The sequence below is a fragment of the Toxorhynchites rutilus genome, chromosome 2 (assembly GCF_029784135.1).
Source record: "Toxorhynchites rutilus septentrionalis strain SRP chromosome 2, ASM2978413v1, whole genome shotgun sequence".
NCBI classification, from domain to species: domain Eukaryota; kingdom Metazoa; phylum Arthropoda; class Insecta; order Diptera; family Culicidae; genus Toxorhynchites; species Toxorhynchites rutilus.
The window spans coordinates 215,794,171-215,806,538 of record NC_073745.1 but is presented as its reverse complement, the minus strand read 5'-3'; the positions used below and the strand labels follow the sequence as shown (position 1 = coordinate 215,806,538).

The following is a 12,368-nucleotide window of genomic DNA, read 5'->3' as shown; positions in this document are numbered from 1 at the left end:
CGGGCAACTGGAAGCACCACCGGCAAGTTTCCAACACAAACAGCACCGATTAGTCCCAAACGCTGCTCAACTTTCAGTTTCACTAACGACGCTCACACTGTCGCCTTCATTCGATCCTGGTAAAGGAACAAGATCTCGAAGTTTTCTGGCTTCAAAATATCGGCCTACCGCATGCGACGATCCAAACAAGTTGAAACGTACCAGAAAATCCAGAACTGGCCACATTCACCGACCAAAGCCACACGGACAACTGTTTTCGAAAGGTGAATAAAAATTTCGCACAGGACTTGTTACTCCAACCAGACACCGCAACATCTCCAACTGTGGCTACGATCGATGTAACTTCTCTATCTCCTCCCTTTGCTGGCCGCGTTCGGGCATGATCCAGAGCCGTCTAACGGTCGTTCGGTGCCTGCTGCCATTGGGAAATTGGGTGGGGCCCAGGCAAGTACATACCCCATATCTCAATCCAATGAACGCAGAAGTTGATCCACTTCACCTTCCAGAAACTCACTTTCCGGATGATTCAGATATCAGCTCTATCTCCGAAGAACCGGCCACCAGCGATGGTTTCCGTGTTCTGCTACTACAATGGAACATTCGAAGCATATGGAATAACGTGGATGAGCTACTCATTCTAGTAAGGAATCAACTACCTGTCGTGCTCTGCCTCCAGGAATCCATGACCATTAACTTTGGATCCTAGCTCGAAAACTGGTATGAGTTTTTCGTCTACTCTTCCGGATCATTCCGAAATCGTCAGGGTCTAGCTGTTCTTGTAGTCCTATGCTGTGTTCCACATTCACAGATTCATCTGGACACCAATATCCCGGCTGTGGCTGTAGAGATTCGGTCACCTATTAAATTGACAATCGTCTGCGTATACAACAACACACACAGTGCTCTGCGCATTTCGGAAGCACTGATGGGTATTTCCGAACAGATTTCTGAACGATCTATGTTTGCCGGTGATTTCAACGGCAGACATTTTTCCTGGGACAACCTTGGATTTGAATTTGCGTCGAGCTTCAATATCCCTCTACCACAAGTGGCATATTGTGGAAACATTTCAATCGCCTAACAGGAAGACGAGATGATAGAATCCCTAAGATTGATCTACATGGTGTTCTTGTTGAAGATCCGTCAGCTATCGTGTTAGTACTTGGAAAGCATTTTTCCTTAAATTCGAGTTCTCGCAGCTATCCGCTGGATTTCTGGAAAGAGGAAATTTCCCAAAAAACATCCACTAGTTCGTTACTCCACCAAGTAACCCCACAATGGATGTTGATTTCAACATGGAGGATTCGCTCTGGAAAAAAGCAAAGGAAAGTCCGCCGGCCCGGATGAAATCACATATCAAATGTTGCGTCGTTTACCATTCATAACCAAAGAAGTTCTTCTACACGGGTATAACACTAGCTGGTAGCGAGGAGAATACCCAGCAGAATGGCGTGAGTTAATTATAATCCCCATATTAAAGAGTAGCAGATTGTCAAGTGATATCAACTATCGACCGCCTCGCTGACCTCGTGTGTGGGTAAGGTATTTGAAAGAATGATGAACCACAGAGTGATTCAACACTTGGAAAGTACAGCTCGACTCGCCAACGAACAACATGCCTTTCGCCCAGGCAGGGGAACTACAACTTATTTCAACGAGCTTAAGGAATCTATCGAAGAGATCATTGAGAGAAACGAACATATGGATATCGCTATCCTTGATATCGTAAAAACTTACGACCGAGCATGGAGGCCGCTTATCTTAGACCAGGGGTGGCATTGCGCATTTCGAAACGAGTAACTCGTTTCGAGAAAATTCGAACTCAAATCGAAATGGTTTTAGTATTATGTATATTTTTCAAGTTCATATTTTCGGTGTACTAGATTTAGAGCAAAATTTGTCTCGTAAAAAAATGTAAAATTTTTGGTTTCCTAAACAAAGCTGGTCAAAGGCATGTCAAAATGGTCGAAACGAATAAAAATCACTCGTTTCGAAATGCGCAATGTCACCCCAGGTCTGTAAAGCCGGCTTAGGTCACAAAGTTTTTCGGTTTGGTCGACAAAATCTCGATACTAGCACATTTAGAGTATCTGTAGGTGGAAAAACCTCTCCACCAACGATTCAAGAGAATGGAGTACCACAAGGCGGGGTCTTTTCATCCACTCTTTCCCTGTTGGCTGTCAATCCCGCTTTCGATATTCCGTTATCCCGCTGTGTCCTCAGTGGCTACGCAGATGATTTTAAAATTTCGTGTTCAAGCAAGTATACGGCAGTTGCCCGTAAGCACCGGCAACGTAACATCGAGACGTTAGACAAGTGAGCGACATCGGTTGGTTTCACAATCAATTCTTCTAAAAGCACGATGATACATATCTGCAACAAAAAACAGGAAGTGGGTTATATCTATGGTATAACCGCAAGGGTGACGTAGGACTATCGTTGATTTAGAGATCATTTGTATGAAGTTTAATCTGAATTCATTCTGAATGAATGAATATTTGGAGAACTTCGAAAACGAGAGCGTTACGTTGGAGGCACAAGGTTTTATGCATCCAATATTGGATACGGAAATATCCTACTGATGGGGAAGAATAATCTTCAGAAGCTATCCTGTTGATTGCGATTGATTGAAAAATCACAAAACCTAATGTATTTGGTCACAGTGTTACATGGATAGAAAACATTAAAATAAACTCTTTCATATGAATGTAATTTTAAATTCCCAGAGGAACTGGCAGATTATTTTCAGTAACGATTAGATATTTCCACATTTTCCTCGATACTGGAAGCCCACCAGTGGTTAATGCTAACTCGATAACCATCTGTTAATAGCACTTGATTGAAACATATTTGGTCACAGTGTTACATGGATAGAAAACATTCAAATAAACTCTTTCACATGAATGTATTTTTAAATTCCTAGAGGAACTGGCAGATTATTTTCCGGATCTTTCTCGATCCAAACGGAAAGAATTCCGTGCGTGTATGTGTGTGTGTGTAGCGGCTGCTTCGAGATCTTCCCGGGGAACCGTTTGTAGCATCACTCTCCTCCTGATGGATTCCCTTCTGGCCTAAGGTGCACAAACAGGCTCTTGGTGACACCGTTCATCCGCGCTTTCATGATAAATGAAGAGCTTCACCACAACAGCGACAACATGCTCCAATCGCTGTTCAATTAGAACTGAGTGGATTTCCGAGCGGCGCTCGCTTATATACCGATTGGTGATTTCAATAGCCTATTTTGAAAGCAAATTTAAGACTATTGAAACAAGTTTTTGGATCAGAAAGTAACAAGTATAGAACGCGTAGACATTTTATCTTTCGAATGAAGTGTTTATCATACCATTTCGTTCAGTTGTTTAGGAGCTATTAACACTCAAAATCTCGGTCTCCGGCGTAACGCTTTCGTTTTCGAAACTTTGATTTTACACCCCGGTATAGAAATGAAAGACGTAGTCCTACGTCAAAACGCCATCGTTTCAACCGAATACCGAAGGTTAAATTACGAAACTCTGTGATCCAGAAGGTTAGCTCAATAAGAATTCTAGGTGCTTGGATAAATCGTCGAAGGACAGCAAAAACGCATGTTGCAAAGACACGAAACGACTTGCGACTACGGCTCAACATTATCAAAGCGATCCGATGGTGGGTTTTGTACCGCGGGACCCTGGACTTGCACTGGGACAATATCACGACAGGGTTAATGAAACGCGCACGGTACAATAAATAAAAACAAACTTTATTCACGACATGACTAAACGATACATTTCACTATGGACGATAAACAATGACTCTGTCCACAACAATAACAATGTAAACAACAACAAGTGACAACCACATTAAAAACACATATATGCGCATCTCCAGCATCGCTCAGTGACAGTCATGCTGTCGCACGCGAGCCCTGCGGTCTGAGCTGCGTCGGATGAATAACGTATCCGAGCGCGGCAAAATAGGGTTGTCCACAACATCTCCCCTCTTAATAGAGGTGGTACGGATCAAACTTTACTGGCGGTCTTCGTAGTGGTGAAGAGCGCCTAGGGATGTCTACTGCTAGTTCTACTTCGACAGCGGACTCGAACTCTGTCGATGTTGGCGTTGTTGTTGTTGATGATGACGATGCTGATGACGGGACGAACGCCGAGACCTCATGACGTGGCGTAGACGTTGCAAGAGTCGGCCCGGAACCTACCATGGTTCTCTCAGCACTGGAGACAGGCTCTGGTGAAGATAGACCTGGTGATTGGCTTGGGAGATCCCAGGCATCCAGCAAAATGTCCAGCGGCAGCGAATGTTGGTTTAAGGTGGCTTCCAACCGGTATGACCATGTAGTTTGGCGTACACGGTCTCGTTTCGGTTGAAGGACCTCGGTTGCTTGCGGTCATCGTCGGTTGGCACTGGGACACGTACCGGTGGTGGACGCAGAAGCTCGAGACACGTTCGGATTTTGCGACCAAACATGATCTCAGATGGCGACTTCTGATCCGGCAGAGCACGACTGGGCGTGCTTCGGTACGTCAGCAAGAAGACATCCAGTGCTTCTTCAATGGATCCTCTCCCCTCTCGGATTTTCTTGACGGCTCGCTTGAAGGTATCCACGAATCGTTCCGCCTGGCCATTTGATTGTGGATGAAACGGTGCTGTCGTGAGGTGCTCGATGCCATTGGAAGCGCAGAAATCGGCAAATTCGGCGCTGGTAAACTGGGTACCGTTGTCACTGACCAAGGTTACGGGCATACCCAGCCGCGCGAACAACGCACGCAAGATGCTGATGGTCGCAGCAGAGGTGATGCGGGTCGTTCGGATGATCTCGGGCCACTTAGAGAACGAATCGATAGCGAGCAGGTAGTAGTCGCCTTCGATTGGACCGGCGAAGTCGACGTGGACGCGTTGCCACGGAGCGGTCAATTTGGGCCACGACACCGGTGGAGAGTGAGGAGGTGATCGAGCTACAGACGCACACTGCTGGCATGCCTTGACGAAGCTGACGATGTCAGCATCCAACGTAGGCCAGTACACGTAGCTCCTAGCGATGGCTTTCATTCGCTGCATGCCCGGATGGCCACGGTTCAGCTGTTCGAGGCACCGTTTCCGATGCAGCGACGGAATGACGAGTCGTTCGGCAAACAAAATACACCCATCCACCACAGAGAGCGATTCCTGCCTTGATTGGAACCGGCGAAGTTCTGACCCATCGAGTGTTGACTGGGGCCAGCCGTTCTGAACGTAGCGGTGGACTTGACGGAGCAGCGGATCTGCTTGGGTGCTTTGCGCAACGACTATGAAATTGAGAGGCAACACTTTAACCGTATTAGTTACTACTGACCTAATATCCTCTTCCAGATTGAGACTCGCGATGACGTAGTCCTCTTCAGGCTTGATGTGCTGGTCGATCAACCGGGAGAGCAGGTCTGCGTTGCCGAACTTCTCAGTGGACACGTACTCGATCTCAAAGTCGTAGAGCAGCAAGTTGAGGGCGAAGCGTTGCAGGCGGTTCGCAGTGTACACTGGAATTCCCTTCTTAGAGCCGAAGATACGAAGCAGCGGGCGATGATCGGTTTGCAAACGGAAGTGCCGTCCGAAGAGCATTTTGTGGAACTTCGTGACGGCGAAGATGATGGCCAGACCTTCGCGATCGGGCTGACTGTAGGCCTGTTCTGCCTTTGTGAGCGCCCTGGATGCATGTTGGACCACCTTGATGGTTCCATCTGGGAACCTATGGCTAATGGTAGCCCCAAGTCCAACGGATGAAGCGTCAGCAGAAACGATGATTTCCCGCTTCGGATCGTAGTGTGTGAGGAGAAGATCCGACGAGTGAATCTGCTTGAACCGGTCGAACGCTTTCTGGCACTCCGGACTCCAGCTGAACTTCGTCTCCACCTTGAGGAGATTGTCGAGCGGGTAGCGTAGCATGCGCATGTTGGGGACGAACTTGCCGTAGTAGTTGATGGCCCCCAAAAACGATCGCACACCGGATACATCGGCTGGAGGCGGCAGCTTGGTGATCGCCTCGATTTTCGCCGGATCTGGTCGCAACCCGCGACTGTCGACGATGTGCCCCAAGTATCGGATTTGCTGCTTGCGAAACAAATACTTGTCAACACGAATCGTGAATCCGAAATCTTGGATTCGCTTCAGGACACCCCGTAGATTGAGGTCGTGCTCCTCTTCAGTTTCTTCGCCGACGATGACGTCATCGAGGTAGCCAGAAGTGCCCTTCAGTCCGGCTAACATTGTGTCGATGAGCTGCTGAAATGCGCCAGGCGTGATCTTCAAACCCGGCGGCAGGCGGTTGTAGAGGTAGAGACCACGATGCGTATTGATCGTCAGCAAACTACGGTACTGCTCGTCAACTTCCACCTGTAAGAAGACGTCGGACAAATCTATCTGGCTGAAGATCTTACACTTAGCCAGCTTGGCGAAGATGTCATCCGGAAGTGGAAGTGGATACTGCTGTGATTGGAGAGCTGCATTCAGACCCGTTGAGTAGTCTCCGCAAATCCTGATGGAGCCATTGGACTTGCGGACTACGACGATCGGAGCGGCCCACTCCGAATAATCGACCGGGGTGATGATGTCCAATTTCTCTAACCGGTCGAGCTCGCGATCAACGGTATCATACATAGCGTAAGCTACCGGACGCTTCGGACAGAAGACGGGTCGAACGTTTTCTTTCAACTCCAACTTCAATTTTGTTCTGGTGCACATGCCGAGCTTCTCGCTGAAGACCTCTGGAAAAGACGACTTGAGTGCACCTGTCGACACTGGCGTTCCAGACACGTGGCAGCAGAAGGTGTCCATAGGGACGGCCCAAAGGTTGAAACTGTCGACCAAATCGGATCCGAGTAACAGCAGCTGCTTCTCGGTTACACGGATGAGCTCACGTCGTGTACTGCTTCCGATGGTGACGTCGCACTCGAACTCCCCATCGAGCGATAGTATGCTGCCAGATGCCGTCTTCGCCTTCACCGTTGCTGACGATAACGCAGGACTGCCAATGCTCCGCCAAATCTCCCTGCTAATGACGGTGATGTCTGAGGCGGTATCGAGTTGCAGGCGAATTTTTGTTCCAGAAAAGCCCACGGAGACATATCTGCGTCGTTGCTGCACACTGCACACATCGACTACCACCACCTTGGCGGACACTGGTTGCTTCCTGCGCCTCCTTCCAGTTTTTCGGGGTTTGGCACTGGCACTGGTTTGGATTCGGTGTCACTGGAAGGATGTTTCGGTGACTCACGGTCACGCTTTTCGTACCGCTTCCCACCAAATTTTCTTATCGCTTGTACTTGGTCGTACGTAGACGGAGATTCGATCATGGCGCTGTCGTGCTTCAGGTTGTACAGCCTCTGGCATTCCTCCGAAAGTTGCTCCAACGTCACGTCATTTCTCTCTTCTATTTTCGTGAGGAGGCGGGTGCGAATCTCGACGTCGTTCTCCGATTTTAAACCACACACGTAGACCAAGCACTTGAATTGCTCCTCCGAGAGCTTACCCAGCTCAAACTCCACGCAAGCCTTGTTTACGCGGCAAGCGAATGCCACATGGTCCTCTGCAGGATTTTTCGCTATCTGCAGGCATCGGTAGCGACGGCTGATCACCGATTCTTTTGCTCCGAACAGGCTCTTGAGCTTGGCCACTGTTTCCAGGAAGCTAAAATTTTTCGGAAGTTTAGGCAGAATGTAACTCACATACCGTTCGTGCTCCGATGCACCCAGCTTTCGCAAAAGAAGACGACCTTTGCTTCACCGTCCAATCTAGCAGCATCCTTCTCGAAGAGATCGTCGTATCTCGAGTACCAAGCCGCAAACGTCACGTTGGAGTCGGCCTCGAACCGGAATTCCTTGATGTTGCCGGCCGAAGAGTCAAGGATCTGTTCCGGATTCGGTGGTACCTGCACGTTGATTGACGATGCGATCGTACGGAGAAAGCGTTCATGCTTCTCATCACTTTGCTGCTGCTGTTGAATCAGTTGGGTCATCATCTCTCGGTGCTGCTGCTGCATCATTTGCAAAATTTGCACGAACACATCGCTACCGACCTGTGCTTGCGGTTGGTGGGGCGGGAAAGGCGCGTACTGCTGTTGCTGGGCGGCAGAGACGGGAATAAACTGCTGCTGATAGTGGACCGCCGACACGGGGATAATCGGCTGGTTTTGTTGCCGTTGATTGTTTATCACACCCGTGGGGTCAACACTATTCTGCCCGTCGTCGTTGCTCGCAATCGCGCTTTCACTCCACTTTCTTTTCTTACGCGCGGGGGGCGAAATGTTCAGTGTGTTTTTCCGACGGTGAAAAACAACACACACTCGCGATTACTCGTCGCCACTTTTGTACCGCGGGACCCTGGACTTGCACTGGGACAATATCACGACAGGGTTATAAAAACGCGCACGGTACAATAAATAAAAACAAACTTTATTCACGACATGACTAAACGATACATTTCACTATGGACGATAAACAATGACTCTGTCCACAACAATAACAATGTAAACAACAACAAGTGACAACCACATTAAAAACACATATATGCGCATCTCCAGCATCGCTCAGTGACAGTCATGCTGTCGCACGCGAGCCCTGCGGTCTGAGCTGCGTCGGATGAATAACGTATCCGAGCGCGGCAAAATAGGGTTGTCCACAACAGTGGGGATACAAGGAACCCTACTGAATATGGGGAATGCTACTATAACCTCGAAATTTCTCTATGGAATCGAACTATTCAACCCTACGGACCTTCAGGGCCTACGACCAGTTTACAACTGCTTTTTACGTGTGTCATCTGGTGCAATCAGATCATCTCCTATTCTTTCTCTCTACACCGAATGTGGAGTTCGTGATTTCACCTCAGTAGTATGTCGCACTCTGGTTCACCGTGCTTGTCGCACTCTCGAGCGTTCAAACAAAACTTCATCCAGAATGTTCGAAGAAGCAGGGAGACGTTTTTTCAGAACTAATCTCCGAACAGCTTCCTTCCCCTATCAAGGTCCTTAGAGTTCTATTCAGACCATGGAATGTTTCCCCGGTGCGAGTAGATTGAACTATCAACAGTCTTTACAAAACGGGTCAGGCAAAAGAAATCGCTCGCATGAGCTACTTGGAACTTACAGTAGCCACAAACTGATGTTCACTGACGGTTCAGCAGCAGATTATCGTATTGGATTTGGAGTCGCGGGAGTCGAACCCCCTGTTTGTCGTCACACACAGCACAGCACAGACAGCGGCCTTATCATGCAGAATTAGCAGAGCAGATGGTCCTACGGCAATTTTTTCGTCTTCAGCCAGTGCACTTCTTGCAAGTGGCAAACAGCAAACACCCGTTCATTCAAGCAACGGTAACTCACGCTATGAATAAGGCGATCACACTTGTTTGGGTTCCCAGTTATGTCGGCATTAATGGAAATGAACACGCAGACTGACTGGCTAACGTTGGGAGATATACATGTATCTGAGACACCAGCATTCCTTCCGAAGATATCTTCAGAAATGTTGATTATCAGCTAGAGCATCATCAGCAGATCATCTGGAACCAGACAAATACAAAACTTCGGGAAGTAAAACACTATCAAACGCTGGAAGAACCGACCCGACAGAGTGGAACAACGAGTTCTTACTCGTTGTAGAATAGGACACACAAAATTAACGCATTGGTACTTGTTCGATCAAACTGAATAGTCAGTTGGTATCACCTTCGGAGTTCAGCTGACTATTAAACACATGCTGTCCGAATGTAGAGCCTACGAAGAACAACGACAACAATTTCGTCAATCTCATTCTCTGCACGACATTCTATCTCAAGAACCGATAATGAAACAAAACTTATAAAATTTTTGAAGACCACTGGGTTACTTAATCAGCTTTAGATGTTATAGCGTGGCAAAAGCCTTAAGCCTCTTAAAATCTAATGAATAAAATCAACGGAACACGAAACTTAATTCCGGAAACGTGAAATCCAATTTATGTGGATGTCACTGCTTCAGCCATCATTTCCGGAGATGGTTAATCAAACCTTCTTTGGAGGAACTATTTTCTCGATTGGTCCATGACTGCGCAGTTTGCGCCCAATCTAAACACATCCCAGTATCCATTATTCGTCGAAGGCCACCTAAACCTGAACCATGGTGGAATGAGCAGAGTGCCAAGCTTTATGTTGAAAAATCGAATGCACTTAAAGCTTTTCTAAAATATTGAGTCATCGTCAATTTTAAAACTTTCCTAAAACTTGAGACTAAGTTTGAAGACTTTATAAAAGGGTGTTCGATTGTACTAGTGCAGAAAAATGTAACAAATCGGCTCTAGAGTATAAATTAAATTAGTTTATTACAAATTAATTAATTTATTCATTCTACAACAAAAGATGTTAAAAAATATTAAATCTAAATCGTGACTTGGTCATCTCGTTTTTTTTAAACGGGAAATGCCTTGGTTTGATCTATCACCTATGAAAAATGGAAAAAATTACTACAAATTTGTTTTTTTTATTCTGGAAAAAGAACTCACGTCATATCTTGTGTCATCTACTCATAGCTAGCTCATTTCTCAGTGTTGTAGTCAAGAAGAGTCCCCTCGAAAGCTCATATGTATTTGATGCAATGTAAGAATGAATAAATATTAATAAAATCTTCATCGGAAAACAAAAGAAGAACAATCAAATAATTGAAAAATCAGTAGTGTATTGATAAAAGAAGCTGAAATAAGAAAAAAAACAACTATGAAACTCAGCAACACAAAGTAACATAATAAAATCCAACAGAATACGGAATACAATAACGGTATAAATAAGGTAAATCTAAATACTACTAAAAACATCCAAATACTAAAGGAAAAAATTAAACATCAAAATATATCAAACAAAACACAACTTGAAATAATAACAAAAATTGAAGATAACACACAAAAACACTCCCAATTATGTTTATGATAGAAAATTTAAACAAAGAGCGACTGCGCCACTTCTCCTGCAACAACCAGCAGCATTTTCAAACAACAATACTTAAATAGTCTTACCCCTTTTGCTGCTGTTTTTAGCCGTTGATTCTCCTGCCGCAATCTGGAGTTTTCCACTCTCATTTTTTGAAGCTCCCATTCAGCCTTCAGCTTCCGAAAATATACCTCGTCGATCTCGGAAATGTTTATCGGCTCCCAGTCGTACGGGTCGTCTCCAGTATCCTCTATGTCTTCATAGAACAACGGCGGAAAATTTTCGTCCTCAATCAAGCTCTCTTCAGGATCTATCTCGTTCGCGGTTGGAATAGTCTGTAAGAAAATAAGATTTCATTTTAACACTGCTACACACTCTTACACGATTTTACTCACCTTGCATGGAAAACGAACTTTCCCTCCCGATTCCGCTTTACCTCCAATTGCTTGGGTGGCCCGATAGCCTCTCGGAACCCTCAAGCCGGTCGGAATTCGGGATGTAACGCTCGTTCGGTCCATCTTGGTGCTGAGTGAAATTTCTTCTTGCTTCTCTCTTGCAATTTCAAACAGCAGTGACAAGTATTGTTGTGTGCACCTACCAAGTAGACTGCTTGGATCGAAATCAGAGTGGGAGAATGGAAACCGGCCTACTTTTGTACCATTTTCATTTTGACATATGCAAATTGCAATGTATTATATGATTTGTTGAGATTTCTATGAAGATCGAATATCTACTAGTAATTAAATTTGGAAAATTATTCGATGTTATGCTGGAATAATATTGAAATATCAGTAAATTACGTCGCGTGTAGACTTGTTATTAAACGCTTCGTATATTTGTGTACTTAACAAGCGATTCCAGTTGCGCGGTTGATTTGGGTGAAAAAATATTCTGAATATAAAAGATAATGATTAAGTACTGTGGATAATGCGAAAATTAGATTCAGAATTAATATTCAATTTTCGTCCGGTTCATCCTGAAGCACTGCTGGATAGACAATATGTTTTTCAAATTCAAATAGACTAAGAAGCATCTGTCGGGATCATTGGGATGTGACAACAGGAAATGATGCGAGACAGATTACATACGACAAAAAACGTGCGAAAAAGATCGTGAGGCAGCTGGAACCGTTGCCCAACGAGGACTAATGCCCAGGAAGGTTCTCATGTGTATTCAAGTGGAACTGGAAAAGTATGACTTATTAAGGGTTGCCACACATAAAATTTGAATCATTGCTGTCAATCGCTGGAACCCAGTTATTGATTAAAAACGGCCAATATTCACCGACAGGACAGAACGGAACACAAAAAATGCATTCCCAGACAATCTTTGAGAGCGTTTAAGAGAGCAACCATGGATAACGGCTATTACTACAGGATAACTCCGATATAACGTACATTTTACTTTCAAAATTGTGCGTTGTATCGAATTGTACGCTATATCGA

At 45.6% G+C, this 12,368-nt stretch overlaps 1 protein-coding gene across 1 annotated transcript; it reads right to left on the bottom strand.

Annotated features, from left to right (window-relative positions):
- Nucleotides 1-4,299: 4,299 nt before the first annotated feature.
- On the bottom strand, nt 4,300-10,507 carry LOC129766669 (uncharacterized protein K02A2.6-like). The gene is made up of 4 exons (XM_055767256.1): nt 10,503-10,507; nt 7,696-8,243; nt 7,258-7,639; nt 4,300-7,195 (listed from the first exon to the last, which is right to left on the bottom strand). Exons 1-4 carry the CDS (start codon nt 10,505-10,507, stop codon nt 4,300-4,302), a joined length of 3,831 nt encoding a protein of 1,276 aa, XP_055623231.1.
- Nucleotides 10,508-12,368: the final 1,861 nt, after the last annotated feature.

Bases quoted from the DNA above. Each gene is read 5' to 3' on its own strand.
- LOC129766669 (XM_055767256.1), bottom strand. The intron at 7,640-7,695 runs GTATGTGAGTTA...TCCTGGAAACAG, and splicing joins GGTGCATCGGAGCACGAACG to TGGCCAAGCTCAAGAGCCTG. The intron at 7,196-7,257 runs GTACGAAAAGCG...AATCCAAACCAG, and splicing joins AGAAAATTTGGTGGGAAGCG to TGCCAGTGCCAAACCCCGAA.